This window comes from Marmota marmota, unplaced genomic scaffold (genome assembly GCF_001458135.2).
Source record: "Marmota marmota marmota unplaced genomic scaffold, marMar, whole genome shotgun sequence".
NCBI lineage: Eukaryota > Metazoa > Chordata > Mammalia > Rodentia > Sciuridae > Marmota > Marmota marmota.
The window spans coordinates 9,198,906-9,218,779 of NW_025999960.1; the positions used below are offsets into that span (position 1 = coordinate 9,198,906).

The 19,874-nt window shown below is 36.2% G+C and overlaps 1 protein-coding gene across 10 annotated transcripts in view; it reads left to right on the forward strand.

Moving 5' to 3' along the window:
* Pphln1 (periphilin 1) overlaps positions 1-19,874 on the forward strand; it is a 109,709-nt gene that overhangs the window by 15,407 nt on the left and 74,428 nt on the right. For 8 of the 10 annotated variants that reach the window (XM_048802559.1, XM_015493437.2, XM_048802560.1 and 5 more), the window contains one exon: positions 11,405-11,496. In XM_048802559.1, coding sequence (XP_048658516.1) covers positions 11,425-11,496 — 72 coding nt within the window. In that variant the 5' untranslated portion in view covers positions 11,405-11,424. Of the gene's footprint in view, positions 1-11,404; positions 11,497-19,115; positions 19,156-19,874 lie in introns of all 10 variants that reach the window. The other 2 variants (XM_048802555.1, XM_048802556.1) reach the window with 1 other exon arrangement.

Below are 19,874 nucleotides of genomic sequence, written 5' to 3' on the forward strand. Positions count from 1 at the left end.
CCTTTTTTTTTTTTTTTTTAATGTTTGGCCTCAAACTGCTGAGCTCAAGTGAGCCTCCTGAGTAGCTGGGACTGCAGATGCATGCCACCCTTCTCAATTTAGGTTTTTAGTTTTTTATTTTTGTTTTTAAGGTAAGAATATTTCACAGATTTACAGTTTTCTTGATGGCCCCACATCCTATTTTTTTCTTTTAATTGTAGTTTGCTTACATACCCCGTACAGTTTTGAGGGGAAGTCATTAGAAAGTTCCCCATCAAGCTTTTACATAGTGACTTTATTAGCACATCCTTTGGTGATTTAATGATCATGACCATGATTTTTAGACTACTTTTTGAAGCTGAGACCATTTTCTGCCAAATATAAAACTAGGGATTTTCATACAGAGGAAGTCAGTCTCTTCATCATCATTATCTTCTTATTTTCTTTAACTACATGAGATATTTTCTTTAATTTTTAAAAATTTTTTAGTTGGACACAATATCTTTATTTAATTTTTTATGTGGTGCTGAGGATCGGACCCCTGGCCTATCACATGCTAGGGGAACACTCTACCACTGTACCACGATCTCAGCCCCTACATGAGATATTTTCAAGCTAATTTTTTTGGGTAGTGGGGTGGGATACCGGGGATTGAACTCAGGGGTGTTATGGTGAAATCGCAATAAATCACTGAGTCTGTCTTAAAGTAGGAGATGGAACATTTATTCACCATCTGGTGGTCCAGATTCACCAGCTGGCCAGCCAAGGGACAGGATGCAACCCCCTTCAAGGGTTAGAGCACACCTTTATATTCCAAAACCACATTAATCACAAGTGGCTGTTGCTCTGATTCAAAATCATAGACAAACACCATGAGATCTAAAATCATAAGCAGAAAGGGTAGTGGGTCAAACGATCCTAGTTGAGTACAAGTTAAAGAATAGTTACTAACGTCTAGACAATCAATTTCTGTCAGGGTACATTGTCCAAGAAAATTGGGAACCCAAAATAACAATTTTACATTGTATAAGAATTGCCATTTTGTGGGGCTGGGGTTGTGGCTCAGCGGTAGAGCGCTTGCCTAGCACGTGGTTATGCCCTGGGTTCGATTTTATTTAAAAATAAGTAAAATAAAAATAAATAAAATAAAGCTACTGTGTCCAACTACAACTAAAAAATAAATATTAAAAAAAAATTGCCATTTTGTGTTGCCAAACATGCTATGCTAAGCAACTGTTGATGGGTACTGAGGTGGGGTGTTCCCATGGGAGAAACATTTCTTACGTAACATGGAGTCTCAGGGTACAATGGAGTCTGGTCATTGCCCGTATAGCCTGGCCCATAACAGGGGCACTCAAGCATGAGCCACATTCCCCAGCCCTATTTTATATTTTATTTAGAGACAGAGTCTCCCTGAGTTTCTTAGCATCTCACTTTTGATGAGGCTGGCTTTGAACTCCTGATTTTCCTGCCCCAGCCTCCTGAGTGGCTGGGATTACAGGTGTGCGCCACAACTCCCAGCAAAGTCAGTTTTCTTAATATAAAAATGATCTTATATATCTAGTGCAATCTTTTCAGATATAAGGGTAAGGCTAAAAATATTTGTCTGGTCTGTTAGAGAAAAGATTTGCTAATCTCTAATATTCTGTATTGCTGTTTCATATAAGTGACCCGTTTTCCTGTACCCTATTTGTTTACCTAGGCTTTTGCCTTTTTGCAGTTTCTGTTTTCATCTGTTCTTGGAGGTGTTTATCCTTCGACTTTGTTATATGCCATGTTCACTTTACCCAAATGTCATTGATATAGCCCCCCAAACGGACCCCCACTATAATTATGCTTCTCTTCTTTTTTTTATTGGTTGTTCAAAACATTACAAAGCTCTTGACATATCATATTTCATACTTTAGATTCAAGTGGGTTATGAACTCCCATTTTTACCCCGTATACAGATTGCAGAATCACATCGGTTACACATCCACATTTTTACCTAATGCCATATTAGTAACTGTTGTATTCTGCTACCTTTCCTATCCTCTACCATCCCCCCTCCCCTCCCCTCCCATCTTCTCTCTCTATCCCATCTGCTGTAATTTAATTCTCTCCCTTGTGGGTTTTTTTTTTTTTTTAATTTTTTCTCTTTCCCCTCACAACCTCTTATATGTAATTTTGTATAACAATGAGGGTCTCCTTCCATTTCCATGCAATTTCCCTTTTCTCTCCCTTTCCCTCCCACCTCATGTCTCTGTTTAATGTTAATCTTTTCCTCTTGCTCTTCCTCCCTGCTCTGTTCTTAGTTGCTCTCATTATATCAAAGAAGACACTTGGCATTTGTTTTTTAGGGATTGGCTAGCTTCACTTAGCATAATCTGATGATTTTGTCATTTTTTCGTGCAGAGTAATACTCCATTGTGTATAAATGCCACATTTTTTTTACCCATTCATCCCACGATGAATCCTACTTGATCATGGTGCACAATTTTTTTGATATGCTTTTGTATTCGATTTGCCAGGATTTTATTGAGGATTTTTGCATCTAAGTTCATTAGAGATATTGGTCTGTAGTGTTCTTTCTTTGAAGTGTCTTTGTCTGGTTTCAGGATCAGGGTGATGTTGGCCTCATAGAATGAATTTGGAAGAGCTCTTTCTTTTTCTATTTCTTGAAATAACTTGAAAAGTATTGGTATTAATTCTTCTTTGAAGTTTTTGTAAAACTCCGCTGTATATCCATCCGGTCCAGGGCTTTTCTTGTTTGGTAGTCTTTTGATAGCTTCTTCTATTTCCTCCTTTGTTATTGGTCTGTTTAAATTGTGTGTATCTTCCTGACTCAATCTGGGCAAATCATATGACTTAAGAAATTTATCGATATCTTCACTATCTTCTATTTTATTGGAATATAGGGTTTCAAAATAATTCCTAATTATCTTCTGTATTTCTGTAGTGTCCGTTGTGATATTGCCTTTTTCATCCCGTATGTTAGTAATTTGAGTTCTCTCTCTTCTTCTCTTTGTTAGCATGGCTAAGGGTCTGTCGATCTTATTTATTTTTTCAAAGAACCAGCTTTTAGTTTTATCAATTTTTTCAATGGTTTTTTTGTTTCGATTTTATTGATTTCCACTCTGATTTTAATTATTTCTTGCCTTCTACTACCTTTGCTATTGTTTTGCTCTTCCTCTTCTAAGGTTTTGAAATGAAGTGTGAGTTCATTTATTTGTTGGTTTTTTCTTTTTTTGAGGAATGAACTCCAGGCAATGAATTTCCCTCTTAAAACTGCTTTCATTGTGTCCCATAGATTCCGATATGTTGTATCTGTATTTTCATTTATCTCTAAGAATTTTTTGATTTCCTCCTTTATGTCTTCTGTAACTCATTGATCATTTAGTAACATATTGTTCATTTTCCAGGTGATGCAGGATTTTTCCTTCCTTCTTTTATCATTGATTTCCAATTTCATTCCATTATGATCAGATAAGATGCATGGTATTATCTCCACCCCTTTATATTTACTAAGAGTTGTCCTATGGCATAATATATGGTCTATCTTTGAGAAGGATTTATGTGCTGCTGAGGAGAAGGTGTATCCACTTGATGATGGTTGATATATTCTATATATGTCATTTAAGTCTAGGTTATTGATTGTGTTATTGAGTTCTATAGTTTCTTTATTCAGCTTTTGTCTGGAGGATCTGTCCAATGGAGAGAGCGGTTTGTTGAAGTCACCCATAATTATTGTGTTGTGGTCTACTTGACTCTTGAATTTGAGGAGAGTTTGTTTTATGAACATTGCAGCACCATTGTTTGGTGCATACATATTGATAATTGTTATGTCTTGTTGGTGGATGGTTCCTTTTAACAGTATATAGTGTCCTTCTTTATCCCTTTTGATTAACTTAGGTTTGAAGTTGATTTTATTCGATATGAGTATGGCCACTCCTGCTTGCTTCCGAGGACCATGTGAGTGGTATGATTTTTCCAACCTTTCACTTTCAGCCTGTGTATGTCTTTTCCTATCATATGAGTCTCCTAAAGGAGCATATTGTTGGATTTGTTTTTTTAATCCAGGTTACTAGCCTATGTCTCTTGATTGGTGGATTTAAGCCATTAACCTTTAAGGTTACTATTGATATATGGTTTGTACTTCCAGTTATGCTTATTTATTTCTTTATTTTAATATGGCTAGTTTTTCCTTTTTGGTTATTTTTTTTTCTTCCCTTTACTGAGTTACCTCCCACTGTTAGTTTTGGGTGCTGTTTTTCATTCCTCTTCTTGTAGTGTTTTGCTCAAAATGCCTTGCAGTGCTGGTTTTCTGGCTGCGAATTCTTTTAACTCTTGTTTTTCGTGAAATATTTTAATTTCATTGTCAAATCTGAAGCTTAATTTTGCTGGATACAGTATTCTTGGTTGGAATCCATTATTTTTCAGCGTTTGAAATACGTTGTTCCAGGATCTTCTGCTTTCAACGTCTTTGATGAAAAATCAGCCATTAACCTAATTGGTTTACCTCTGAATGTAATCTGCCTCCTTTATCTCGTAGCTTTTAATATTCTCTCCTTGTTCTGTATGTTGGATATCTTCATAATTATGTGTCTTGGAGTTGGTCTATTATGGTTTTGTATGTTTGGGGTCCTGTAGGCTTCCAGGATTTGGCAATCCATTCCATCTTTCATATCTGGGAAGTTTTCTAAGATTATTTCATTCAATAGATTGTTCATTCCTTTGATTTGAACCTCTACACCTTCTTCTATCCCAATGACTCTCAAGTTTGGTTTTTTTATGACATCCCATATCTCTTGGATGGATTGCTCGTGATTTCTTAGGATCCTTTCTGTGTTGACTATATTCTTTTCAAGTTGATAAACTTTGTCTTCAGTATCTGATGTTCTGACTTCTATTTGATCTAGTCTATTTGTAATATTTTCGTTTGAGTTTTTAATTTGGTTTATGGTTTCCTGCATTTCTAGGATTACTGTTTGATTTTTTTTTTAAATCTCTATCTCCTGGTAGAGCTCATTCTTTGACATTTGAATTTGCTTATGTAATTCGTTTTCAAAGTATACTTTCTTTGTTTGGACTTGCTGTCTAAAGTTTTCTCTAAGATTCCATTCCATCTAAGTTAGGTATGCCTTGAGTTCTTTCTCTGTCCATTTTTCTGATGCCTCTAGGTTCTCCTGTGAATTTAAGTTGTCCTGCATTGTTTGTAATCCTTTATTCCCTTGTTTTTTCATGGTGCTCACGTTACTTTCCAACTCTGTTTGTCTGCTGTGTTTCTGTTTTCTCCTTTAAATTTGTTTTGGTTTTTATAGTTCCAGTATCTCTCCTTTGTGTTGGGAGACAATGTTTAGAGATGTTGGATTTAATTGTGATTTAAGGTAAATTCATTAGTTTCATTAAAGACCTACAGATTTAGATGGCATATAGAGAATCGAGGTTTGAACTTAGGATTTTATGTTGAGGTTGGGCGATTTGATGGTATGGAGGTTAGTATATGTTAGTTTCTTTGGGGGGTTGCTCAAATGCAGGCGGATATTAACAAGAAAATAGACAGGAGTACTTGGGGGTAGTTAAGGGCTTAGGCGGACTATAGACCGATTCATAGTATTCATCTATTTGCATTTAGTAAGTTGTACGTAATCTGGGTGGTCATGCTTAAGAGGAAAGATGGGGAAAAGATAAGGAAGCAAACCAAGAAAGAGAGAGGGTGAGAGGAAAGAAAGAGAAAAGAAAAGAAAAGAAAAAGAAATGATAAAAAAATAATAAAATGCAGTAAAATAAAAATTACAATTAAAAATATAATTTAAAAAAATTAAAATTAAAATTAAAAAATTAAAAAAATTAAAAAAAGAAAGAAAAAAAGAGGGCATTGTTAGGCTTCTATTTTCTTCGCTTCCAGTAGGTGATGCTGTGCCTTCCGGGCCAAGATTTTGCCCTCCAGCTGTAGGAAACAATCCGTGTGAGGCTGCTCCCTCCTCCCCACCCTGGTGTCTCTCAAAACCTGTTAGCTTAGGTTTATTCCTGGTCTCTAGTCACCTTGCTTCTCCTGCCAGCCAGGCCTTCCCCAGTGTGACACCTCTCTGCAGTTCAAGCTACACTCTGGGCCTGCAGTTTCCTGGATGTGTACCGCGGCTATTGGGAACCAGCCCCTATTGTTTTGATTCCCTCCGCTAGCCCCTCCTCTGAGAGCTGGTGAGACAGGTTTTGTTTTCGCCGCTGGTGGGAGCGGGGAGTTGGAGGTCAGGTGCCTTTACCTTTCCCCACGCCTCTATTCACGCTCACTCTGTTAATCACGCCCCTGGAAAGCTGGGAGAGAGATTTTATGCGATTTCCCCCGCTTTATGGGAGATGGTCTAAATGACACACACCTGTTCTATCGATGAGCATGCTGCAGTCTGTCGAAAACTGGCAATGGTGATGTCAGCTCTCCAAGATGGTGGCCACTGGCTTCCTCGGTGGGCTGTCTGGTGTGGAGGACAGAACTGGACCGCTTTCTTCCCCGTCTCAAACCCAGAACTCAGCCCGGAGCACAGTGAGGGCACAGCCAGCAGGAGCCCACAGAATGTGCAGCATTTTATGCCTTTAATTTCTTTCGTCTAATTGCTCTGGCCAGTGTTTCGAGAACTATGTTGAACAGAAGTGGTGAGAGAGGGTATCCCTGTCTTGTTCCAGATTTTAGAGGGAATGCCTTCAATTTTTCTCCATTCAGAATGATGTTAGCCTGAGGCTTAGCATAGATTGCATTTACAATATTGAGGTATGTTCCTGTTATCCCTAGTTTTTCTAGAGTTTTGAACATAAAGGGATGCTGTACTTTGACGAATGCTTTTTCCGCATCTATCGAGATGATCATATGGTTCTTGTTTTTAAGTCTATTGATGTGGTGAATAACATTTATTGATTTCCGTATATTGAACCAGCCTTGCATCCCAGGGATGAATCCTACTTGAGTATGGTGCACAATTTTTTTATATGTTTTTGTATCCGATTCGCCAGAATTTTATTGAGGATTTTTGCATCTAGTTTCATTAGAGATATTGGTGTGTAGTTTTCTTTGAAGTGTCTTTGTCTGGTTTAGGAATCAGGGTGGGTGATGTTGGCCTCATAGAATGAATTTGGAAGTTCTCCCTCTTTTTCTATTTCCTGAAGTAGCTTGAAAAGTATTGGTATTAGTTCTTCTTTAAAGGTTTTGTAAAATTCTGCTGTATACCCATCCGGTCCTGGGCTTTTCTTAGTTGGTAGTCTTTTGATGGTTTCTTCTATTTCCTCAATTGATATTGGTCTGTTTAGGTTGTCTATATCCTCCTGACTCAATCTGGGCAGATCATATGACTTAAGAAATTTATCGATGCCTTCACTATCTTCTAATTTATTGGAGTATAAGGATTCAAAATAATTTTTGATTATCTTCTGTATTTCTGAAGTGTCTGTTGTGATATTGCCTTTTTCATCCCGTATGCTAGTAATTTGAGTTCTCTCTCTTCTTCTCTTCGCTAGCATGGCTAAGGGTCTGTCGATTTTGTTTATTTTTTCAAAGAACCAACTTTTAGTTTTGTCAATTTTTTCAATTGTTTCTTTTGTTTCGATTTCATTAATTTCAGCTCTGATTTTAATTATTTCTTGCCTTCTACTTCTTTTGCTGTTGTTTTGCTCTTCTTTTTCTAGGATTTTGAGATGAAGTATGAGATCATTTATTTGTTGGTTTTTTCTTTTTTTAAGGAATGAACTCCAAGCAATGAATTTTCCTCTTAGAACTGCTTTCAATGTGTCCCATAGATTCCGATATGTTGTGTCTGTGTTTTCATTTATCTCTAAGAATTTTTTAATTTCCTCCTTGATGTCTTCTATAACCCATTGATCATTCAGTAACCTATTGTTCATTCTCCAAGTGATGTATGCTTTTTCCTTCCTTCTTTTATCGTTGATTTTCAGTTTCATTCCATTATGATCAGATAAGATGCATGGTATTATCTCTACTCCTTTATATTGTCTAAGAGTTGCCCTGTGACATAATATATGATCTATTTTTGAGAAGGATCCATGTGCTGCTGAGAAAAAAGTGTAACTGCTTGATGTTGGGTGGTATATTCTATATATGTCAATTAAGTCTAGGTTATTAATTGTGTTATTGAGTTCTATAGTTTCCTTATTCAACTTTTGTTTGGAAGATCTGTCCAGTGGCGAGAGAGGTGTGTTGAAGTCTCCCATGATTATGGTATGGTGGTCTATTAGACTCTTGAACTTGAGAAGAGTTTGTTTGACGAACATAGCTGCACCATTGTTTGGGGCATAAATATTTATGATTGTTATGTCTTGTTGGTGTATGGTTCCCTTAAGCAGTATGTAGTGTCCCTCTTTATCCCTTTTGATTAACTTTGGCTTGAAATCTATTTTATTTGATATGAGTATGGACACTCCTGCTTGTTTCCGAAGTCCATATGAGTGATATGATTTTTCCCAACCTTTCACCTTCAGCCTATGTATGTCTTTTCCTATCAAATGCGTCTCCTGTAGGCAGCATATTGTTGGGTCTTGTTTTGTGATCCATTCTACTAGCCTGTGTCTCTTAATTGGTGAGTTTAAGCCATTAACATTTAGGGTTATTATTGAGATATGGGTTGTTCTTCCAGCCATATTTGTTTATTTCTGTTACTAAACATGGTTTGTTTTCCTCTTTGATTATTTCCCCCCCCTTTACTGTCCTACCTCCCACTGTTGGTTTTCATTGTTATTTTCCATTTCCTCTTCCTGTAATGTTTTGCCGAGGATGTTTTGAAGAGATGGTTTTCTAGCTGCAAATTCTTTTAACTTTTGTTTATCGTGGAAGGTTTTAATTTCATCTTCCATCCTGAAGCTTAATTTCGCTGGATACACAATTCTTGGTTGGAACCCATTTTCTTTCAGTGTTTGAAATATGTTATTCCAGGATCTTCTAGCTTTCAGAGTCTGTGTTGAAAGATCAGCTGTTATCCTGATTGGCTTACCCCTAAATGTAATCTGCTTCCTTTCTCTTGTAGCTTTTAAAATTCTCTCCTTATTCTGTATGTTGGGCATCTTCATTATAATGTGTCTAGGTGTGGATCTCTTATGATTTTGCACATTCGGCGTCCTGTAGGCTTCTAGGATTTGGGATTCTGTCTCATTCTTCAAGTCTGGGAAGTTTTCTCGTATTATTTCATTGAATAGATTGCTCATTCCTTTGGTTTGGAGCTCTGTACCTTCCTGTATCCCAATGACTCTTAAGTTTGGTCTCTTAATGTTATCCCATATTTCTTGGATGTTCTGCTCATGGTTTCTTAACAGTCTTGCTGAGCTGTCTATGTTCTTTTCCAGTTGAAATACTTTGTCTTCATTGTCTGATGTTCTATCTTCTAAGTGTTCTACTCTGCTGGTAGTATTCTCCATTGAGTTTTTAAGTTGGTTTATTGCTTCCTGCATTTCTAGGATTTCTGTTTGTTTGTTTTTTATAACCTCTATCTCCCTGTATAGTTGATCCTTTGCTTCCTGGATTTGTTTGCGTAATTCATTGTCGAAGTGATCTTTCATTGTCTGATTTTGCTGTTTAATGTCTTCCTTGATACTCCAGATCATCTGAAGCATGTATATCCTGAATTCTTTATCTGACATTCCATCTGCTGCAGCTGTTACCTCTTCTAAAGTTGCGTTGACCTGCATTGCTTGTGGTCCTTTCTTTCCTTGTCTTTTCATACTGCTCGCGTTTCTTTCTGCTTGGTGAAACTGTTGTGTTATTGAATTTTCCCCCTATATATTTATATTGCTCTTGTATAGTTGCAAAGTCTCCCTTGCAGGGGCGGGCGGTGGCTGTGCTCCTCCTCCAATTGGGGTGATCTGTCTATCACACCGGTGGGCCGCTGGGCCCCTTCTCCAGGTCGCGTGGTCTGCCTACCTTGCGGGCAACGGCTGGGCCCCTCCTCCAATAGGGGTGATCTGTCTACCATGCTGGCGGGCCGCTGGGCCTGTTCTCCAGGTTGCAAGTCTGCCTACCTTGCAGGCATAGGCAGTGGCTGTGCCCCTCCTCCAATTGGGGTGATCTTTCAAGTAGGCCTGCGGGCCATTGGGCCCCTTCTCCGGGACGCACGGTCTGCCTACCTTGCGGGAGGCAGCCGGTCCCTTCCTCCAATTGGGGTGATGTGTCTACCACGCCGGCAGGCCGCTGGGCCTGTACTGCCGTTCGGTCGCAGGTCTGCCTACCTTGCCGACACGGGCGGCGGCTCTGCCCCTCCTCCAATTGGGGTGACGTGTCTACCACACCGGCGGACCTCTGGGCCTGTTCTGTGATATGGCGGGCTGCATTACAAGCAGAGAGCAGAGGGATCCAGAGATTTTAAATAGACCTGCTTTCTGCAAATTCCTCTGGGGTCCAGCGTAATCGGTCATCATCGTAATCTCAAAGTAGGCAACATTTCTTACCTTTATGAAAAGAGAAAGCTTCCTCTCTTTCCCAACTGCAAAAATGCAGGTATTAACTTCTGCTTTAATTTCAAGTTTGATGAAGGTGTCTCTTCATTAAAATAAATTTACAACATTAAAAAGAAACTCAAGAGGGTCTGTGTCAGAGATTATTGTGGTTTGTGTCAAGATTTGTTGAGTGTGTTTTTACAGGATTGTTCATTTAACACTTTTTTCCCAGTTAAAGGTTCTTCACTGCCCATCTATGGAAGAGATACAAACCTGCAGAATGTAGAAAAGCAAAAAACTAATGTTATAGAAACTACTCATCAGTAAATAAGGAGTGGCTTTGCTGATCTCCCTTTTCTTTCATTTATTTTTTTAAAAAACTTTTTTTTAAAAATTAATTAATTAATTTATTTTTAGTTTTTTAGCGGACACAACATCTTTCTTTGTATGTGGTGCTGAGGATCGAACCCGGGCCGCACTCATGCCAGGCGAGCGCGCTACCTCTTGAGCCACATCCCCAGCCCTTTTTAAAAAACTTTTTAAAATTTTAGTTGTACATGGACACAATACCTTTATTTTATTTTATGTATGCGTGCTGATGATTGAACCCGGTACCCCACACATGCGAGTAAGCACTGTACCACTGAGCCACAACCCTAGCTCTGCCTCTTTTTTTAAAAAAATTATTTATTTAACTGAATTTTCCTATTTTTTTTGCTAGCTGAGAATGATGTATTTGTGGTCTGTGGCTCTTCATATAATTGGTTTCTTTGAAGCTTTAAATAACCTTGAAAATAAAAGGAAAGTGATTTTTTGTCTTTGTTTTTTAGAAAATCTCAAAATTGTTTAGGAGAAACATTGCTTTAATCACTTTTTCCCTTTTTGTAACTTATATATTTTTTCCCTTAGGATGTCTGGAAAATATTTGTGTTGGAGTGGAATAATTTGCTACTACTTTTTCTGTTACTTCCTAGTAACATAAAAACCAAATTTTGTCTTTGTTTTTGTTTTTGGTTAGTGGCTCACAGAAGAGATGAAATGTGGTCTGAGGGACGATATGACTATGAAAGACTTCCAAGAGAACGAGTACCTCCTCGGAGTCACCCCAATGTAAGTTACTCTTACATATAGAATAATTTAGAACCTAGTGTCTTAATCTGATACATCAGAGCTTGACCTGTTAACAGTATCTTCAGGTGCCAGAAATTTACCAGTCTAGATTGAAAAATTTCTTCAAAAAGTTTGAAAATAAGTTGAAACATTTTATTTATGTCAAAAAATGTTATATTTGTTTAAATTTCTAAAATAAAGTGTTTATATCAGATTAGTGAAGAATATTTCAGTTATGAGTGTCAAACCATCTGTTCACCAAGAAATATTTGAGTACCTACTATTGTCTGTCTTTTATTTTGTCTCTTTTCTTAAAAATGTTTGTGAATTGAATGTATGAAATTTAGAGTAGGCTTTTATTTTAGAAGAGGTTAGCTTTTATCTTTGAATAGTAACCTGTTAATGCCCCTTTTTTGGATTCCTGCAGTAGTGTCTGCTTGTGGTTGGTCAGGCACCCTGGCCAGTAAGTGAGAGTGTCTGGGGAAGCGGGTGGGGTACAGGTAGGTTGCTTCTTGTTTTCTGTCTTGCTTGTGTCGGTTGCTCTAGGCCTTTTCTCAAGGAGCTTGCTATTTTGCTTATTGTTTCCAGCACTGTACCTAATAGGAGCTCAATATTTATTAAGTGAATGTACATACTCTTTCTGCAGAGTCCTCTGGGGAGGCCTAGGTGGGTTTTAGGAAAGGTCAAGAAATTGTAAATTTGAACTTTTGTATAGGCCCATTCTAAGCACCAGGGAATTGGGCTTGTGGTAATGATATGTGGGCATATTGTAGATTCATTAAACATCATAAAAAGGGTTTGTTTATATGTTAGCTGTTTTCTCTTTATAGTAGATTATTTAATCTGACAACTATTAGGTGGACAGTGTCATCTTCAGGGTTGTTTTGGCCTGGATTACAACTCAGGTTAGGATTGATACAAAGTAATTTAAGATGGAAAGAATAAAGAGGCCTATCATATTTCAGGATGATGGATAGACTTAATTATTTCCATATGTCATTTCTTTCCAGGTTGACATGTAGACCTTGTTTCTAATCTTAAAAAAAAACATGTTTTTTTTTTTTTTTTTTAACTTGGTACAGTTATTTTGTGGTTTACCTGGTTGGATAAGGATATGATATAGGTGATTGTATAAGTAACACAGGGATGGGAAATGGGATACTTTTTTTTTTTTTTTACTTAATTGCTTTTTAATCCTCCTCTCCCTGCCAAGCATATATTTCATTATAGATTTTAAATGCAGTATTTCAGAGCTTCATAAAATAATTTTCTGTGTGGGTATGCCACCACCTGGGTACCATCTGCAGGACTGTGTTCTTTTATTACCTGAGTAATCCAGGTAATAAAAGAAGTGGGAAAGGAGGTTGTTGTATTGATTTAAGATTGCACGATGAATAATGAACCCGTAAGATGATACTGAAGGATCTGGCACAGAATTATTGAGGTAATATATTCTGTAATGCGGGCTAATAATTAGTAAAGGTATTAAGGCTTAAACAAGAACAGTAGATTTAAAAAGTGAGTGAATGAGGGACATGAAGGGCTTAGCAAGGTTAAAGGCCACAGAGCAGCAGAAAGATAGTAGTTGGTATTATAGAGCATTGAGTTTCCAAGATGATAAACTTCAGGATGGGGATCAGTGTGTTGATGGGAATAGAAGGTTGGTATACAGTATTGGAGTTGAGGTTCAAGAAAGTTTTGAGGATAGAGTTTGGCTTAGTGATTGTATTAGAGGCTCTCAATTTTAGCTGCACATTAAAAATTACCTAGAGAACTCTTTTCTCTCTCTCTTTTTTTGTACCGTACCTAGAGCCTAGCAATGCTCTCCCATTGAGCCACATTCTCAGCCCCTTACAGAGCTCTGATACCATGCATAGGCCCCATTGCAGATAATTAAATCATCTCTATAGGTGGAATCTAGACATCATTGTTGTTTAAAAGTTCACCATATGAGCCTTACACCCAGATTTAAGAAATACAGATGTAAGGCTGGAGTTGTGGCTCAGTGGTAGAGTTCTTGCCTAGCATGTGTGAGACCCTGGGTTCGATCCTCAGTACCACATAGAAATAAATAAATAAAATAAAGATATTGTGTCCAACTTAAAAAAAAAAGATATATATTTATATTTTCTTTATATAAAGGCCACAGAGCAGCAGAAAGATAGTAGTTGGTATTATAGAATATATATGTATATATCTATATTATATATAGATATATAAAACAAAAAATAAAAAGAAATACAGATGTAGATCTGGGTTTGGTGCACACCTGTAATCCCAGTGGCTCAGGATGCTGAGGCAGGAGAATTGCAATTTTGAGACTAGCCTCAGCGATTTAGCAAGGCTCTAAGCAACTTAGTAAGACCCTTTTTCGAAACAAAAAAACAAAAGGGCTGGGGATGTAGCTCAGTGGTAAAATGCATCTGGGTTCAATCCCTAATATTAAACAAAACAAAACAACCCCCCCCCCCAAATAAAGCAACAACAACAAAAAGAAATACAGATGGCAGGAATTGAGGTAAAGATGGCAGATGATCAAAATCCTCATCCAAACAAAATCAGACATTTTCATTTAATACTATCTCTGTGTGTGTAAATATGAAACAGGTTTTTTCCCCCGGCACAATAGTTTCAACAGTAGAAAGCAGGTAGTGAGATGGTGTTTATATACAATTGCTTTAAGGATCAGATCAGATATATTCAACTGTGTTTTCCTTATCTGGCCGCTTGGTTCTTTCTGGACAAGGAGGAGCCTAGGTTACTTTTCTCTTTTCCAGATCACAGAACCTGTCCAGACTTTGTATAGGTTCTTCCCTCTCCTTTTTTTCCCTTTTAGTTCCAGTTGATTGGTGTTTGTGTTCTCCCAGTCACCTCCTAGTTTATTAACCTTTCTGTATTCCCATATCCCATCTGCCCAGGATGCAGGTATACTTTTCTTATGATGAACTTGGCCTTATCTTGATTAGTAATTTAAACCTTCTTCTTCCTCTCAATACCTATGCCTTATGAGGGCTTTTAGGAATTATCTGTTTGTTTTCTGTGTTTACATTTTAGTTCAATAAAGCATCAGTTCTTATTATACTCTTTTTGTTTTGTTAGTGGCCTGGTAAAGTTTATAGATCTCTTCTCAGAATAATGTTTTTAAATCTAGAAAATAGAAAGGCATATGTTAAAGGAAACTACTTACATTTGAATGTAAGGATTAAACCATGAAAAACCTAATTTAGTGATACAGTATTAGTTAGTAGGTTTTTTAGCTTCCCATTACTATAATAAATACCTGACATAGTCAACTTCGTTTATACTTTGGGAGTTTTCAGTCCATGATGGATTGGTCCTTTGGTGAGGTAGCATATCATGACAGGCTTTGGGTGTGGCAGAGCAAAACCATTCACTTCAAGGCCAGGGAGGAAAAAAATAAAACAAAACCAGGAAGGGACTAGGATCCCACTATCCTTTTCTAGAACATGCCTCTAGTGACCTAAAAGACTTCCCAATAAGACTTACGTCCTAAAGGCTCCACCATCTCCCATTTATATCTCTCAGGGGAGCAAACCTTTCCATGTAGACCTTTGGGAGACACTTAAGGTCCAAACTATAGCTGTAGGTCATTAAATATCAAGAGCTACCTTTGGGGGCTTCATTACTATAATTTCAAAATAGAGTATAAATCAGAGTTTGAATATCTGTAACAACAAACTATAACATTATATGAAAATATTTTATGTCTTTTGGGGACGAATTCATTAGATAAGCCATAGTTGTTGGGTTGTTTGGTTCATATATTTAGATTGAAATTTAAATGGACTTGCTGAATCCCTGGATTAAAGTGTTTGACACCAGAAATAAAATATAAATAAAATTATGATTTCTGGCTTTGTTTTCATAATATATTATTTAAGTTTTCAAATCTTTGCTTACAGGACAGAGACCATCTAATATTATTTAAAAACCCGTATTGAGGGCTGGAGACATAGTTCTGTGGAAGAGTGCTTACCTAGCCCGTGCAGAGTACTGGGTTCTGTCCTCAGCACCAAAATAAAGAACAAATGAAAAAAAAAACCCTCATACTGCTTGGGAGTGGTGGTTTAGGCCTGTAATCCCAGCAATTTTGGAGGCTGAGGCAGGAGGATTACAAATTTGAGGCCAGCCTTGGCAACTTAGTGAGATTTTGTCTAAAAATAAATAGTTTAGATAGACAGCTGAGATGTAGCTCGAGAAGTCCATTGCCCCTGGGCTTAATACCCCTGGTAACAAACAAACAAATATGAAACAAAACAAAACAACTCCCATATTGACATGTAAGAATATTCATAAGCAGCATTATTCATAACAGCTTCAAACTGTCAACAGTGCAGATGTCCAACAATAGGTGGATTAAATTATACAGCACGGGGAATAAATGGGCTATTGCTAGAGACCAAAACACAGATGAACCTTTCAGACATAATATTGAACAAAAGAAGCTAGACACAAAAGTATATCCTGTGTGTTTCCTTTTATATGAAATTGTCAAACAGGCAAAAGTAGCTAGAAAAATGGTTATTTGGGGAGGAAGAGGTACCAAGAGAGCACAGGATGGATTTTGCTGTGCTGGGAGTGTTCAGAGTCCTGATCTGAGTGGTAATTATACAGTAATTTTATCTTTGGAAAATTCATGCAACAGTACATCTATTATTTGCATACTTCTTGTAAGAATGTCATATCTCAATAAGTTTAAAGTTTTGGAAAGGCAGCATATATTTTTCTAAGTATAAAGTTTTAGCTAATTCTTTAAAAAGTGAGCACCCACTATCATTAGTTCTTGGGATGAGGGAATGTGATGTTCTAATTTTATTTTGTATTTGAATTCCTAGCAAAAAGCAACTTTACTGTATTCTTTATCTTTTTCATGCTACACCCTTTGCCCTATTTGTTTCTGGTTCTGAAACACTGAAAAATGTATTTGATGTACTATTGGATATGACATAAAGTATGCAACGAAAGGGTGACTGCTGAGAAGGTACCTCCTACCATAGTATGACTTAATTAATAAAAGCAGCTGCTGTGTGAACTTCTGGCTTTGATAAACCAGGAAAGGCAGTTGGATACTCATGAATTGTTGTGCTGCTACTGAGTTATATTTTATTATATTTTATTATATCCTCAGCATATAATTTGGCAAATGTATGAATTATTATTTTTGTATTGTATTCTTTTAAATTCCTTTATATAAATGTGGATAATATGTTACTTTTGTAAGTTACTTTTATATATATATTTTATATAGTCTTAAGTAGGTGCATAGAAGACTAAAGTCCAAAGACGTACACTACAAAGAATCTGGGATATATGTGGATAATATGTTACTTTTGTAAGTTACTTTTATATATATATTTTATATAGTCTTAAGTAGGTGCATAGAAGACTAAAGTCCAAAGACGTACACTACAAAGAATCTGGGATATAAGCATGTCCATTCCACTATAGGAAGGAAATGAATTATCATAGAATATCTCCATATAACTTCTAGATACCTATAACATGTTTATTTTTAAAAGTGTACTTTCTGGTATTGGGGGTGTAGGTCAGTGTGGGTGAGGCCCTGAGTTTGATCCCCCCAAAAACAAAACAAACCAAAAAACTAAAACCCAGAAACAAAAACAAAAAAAAACCCAAACAAAAATACTTTGTGTGGTTTAACATAGAATTTCTGTAAGGTTGGTTATCTAATTTCTTAGCCTTTATCAGGTTTTTATGACAGAATGTTTTTAGATATCTGCAAACTTCAGTTGTGGGAGTCTGTCTTGTTAGCCTCGTGGGGAACAGATAGGTAATATGGAATTCTAATGAGGCTGCAACATAAAGTGTTGATTTTTTGTTGGATTACTTGAAAATGGTGAGAAATTCCAGTTTCAGAATTTTTGGAGAATATAAAGTTTGGAAATCAGGTTCAGAGCATTAGTAACTTATATTTTGGACATTGTACTATAACTAGGCTGAAGCAGTCTGATCTTTCTCTACCTGCCTTATTTTTACTTTATTCTTATTTTACATTAGTATAGTAAGTAGATTTTTCTGATTTTTGACAGCAGTGGTGAGAGTAGTAAAACTCAGTAGGGATGTCAAGACCAGCAATATTTTTCTGTCACATTCATATTAGTTTTGAGTTACATAATTAGGTTTTATAATCAAGTAGTTATTCTGTTTATTCTTGGGACCAAAAGTATTTCATATTACATCTTTTTTTCAAATTTTAAAATATTTACATGTAAATAATGTCATTTTTTTCTTAAACTGTTTATTGCGTAGTTTTTTATTTGTATATGACAGCGGAATGCATTACAATTCTTATTACACATTAGAGCACAATTTTTCATATTTATGATAGTATACATAGTATATTCACACCAACTCTTGTCTTCATTCCTGTACTTTGGATAATAATGATCATCATAATTCTATCATCATTAGTAACTCCATATCCCTTCCCTTCCCCTCCAACTCCTCTGCCCTATCTAGAGTTCATCTATTCCTTCCATGCTCCCACTCCCTATCCCACTATGAATCAGCCTCCTTATATCAAAGAAAACATTCAGCATTTGGGTTTTTTTTGGGATTGGCTAACTTTACTTAGCATTATCTTCTCTAACTTCATCCATCTACGTGTAAATGCCATGATTTTATTCTCTTTTATTTCTGAGTAATAGACCATTGTATATATATGCCACTTTTTTTTTTTTTATCCATTCATCTATTGAAGGGCTTCTGGGTTGGTTCCACAGTATTAGCTATTGAGAATTGTGCTGCTATAAGTTATTTTAGAGGTGGGACCCAAGTCTAAACATGAAATTAATTTGTGTTTCATATGTACTTTATACACATAACTGAAATTGATTTTATATGTTTATTTTATTTTGACTGTGATCTGTCCCATGAAGTTAGGTGTGAAATCTAGTTGTAGAGTCATGTTAGGCACCCCCAAATTTTCAGATTTTGGAACACATCAGACTTTGGATTTTTGGATTAGGGATAGTTAACCTGTGTAATGATATTTATGAAATTTATTTTTAAAATTAATTGAATATTTCTGCAACTCTTGTAATGACAATATTTCTCCTAGAGAGTTTAGCCAACCAAAAATGCATTTTTTTAGTGAATTAAGAACATGATTTTGTTAATATCTGAAGCTTTGTGGAGAATATATATATGTGCATAACAATTTCAAATATTCCTAAATGTAATTGTACTCAAAGTATAATCGAGAAACCTTTCTTTTGTTCAACTTGAAATCGTTTAATTAATTTAGTAATTTTAATTGTATGCATATTTAAAGCATTGTTTACAGTGTGTTAATATTCAAATTCTTGTTTCCTATAACAAGTATTATTTTTCTTTTTTCCTGAATCACTTTTATTCTAGACCTTCATGTGCATATTTTAATTACTGTTCTTTTTATACCTTTAATTTTTTTTTTTTTTTAGTTGTTAATGGACCTTTATCTTATTTATTTATATGTGGTGCTGAGAATCAAACCCAGTGCCTCACACATGCTAGGCAAGGGCTCTACCACTGAGCTACAACCCCAGCCCTTTTTTATTCCTTTTTAAAATTGTCTTATTTCTATTTATTTTTTGTAGTGCTGGGGGTCAAACCCAGGATCTTGCACATGCTAGACAAGTAAGTTATATCCCCCAGTTCAATGGTTTATTAAAAGTGTTCATATAAATTTACCCATGTTAAGCATAACATTTCCCAGTATTTTCTTTTGAAAGTTTTCAAACATACAGCAAAATTGAAAGAATTTTATAATGAACAGCCATATATTTACCACTTATATCCAACCATTTACATTTACTGAACTTGCTTTATCATATATATATCTACCTATTCTTCCTACAAATCTATCTAAGCTTTTGGATGCATTTCAAAGTAAATTGTAGATCACAATATACCCCCTAAAACGTGTTATTAGAGAGCACTATTTTATTAGTTTAAGTTGGAAAATTACATACATCTTAAGTGTTCACTTGCTGAGTTTCAATTGCTGAGTCTCTTGTGTAGAGCTACTCTAGGGGCTGTTTTAATTTTGGCTAACAGAATTGCAAGAACTTAACTTTCTTTTTGTTGTCACTATCTTCAGAAGAGAAATTATATATTCTTGGTCACATTCTATAATAATATGTCTTAGCTTTTTGGGGGCAGTACCTATTGATTGATTATAAAACCTAATTATGGGGGCTGGTATTGTGGCTCAGCGATAGAGCGCTCGCTTAGCATGGGCGGGACCCGGGTTGGATTCTCAGCACCACATAAAAATAAAGGCATTGTGCTGTGTCCATCTACACCTAAAATATATATATATATATATATATATTTTTTTTTTTTTTTTTTTTTTA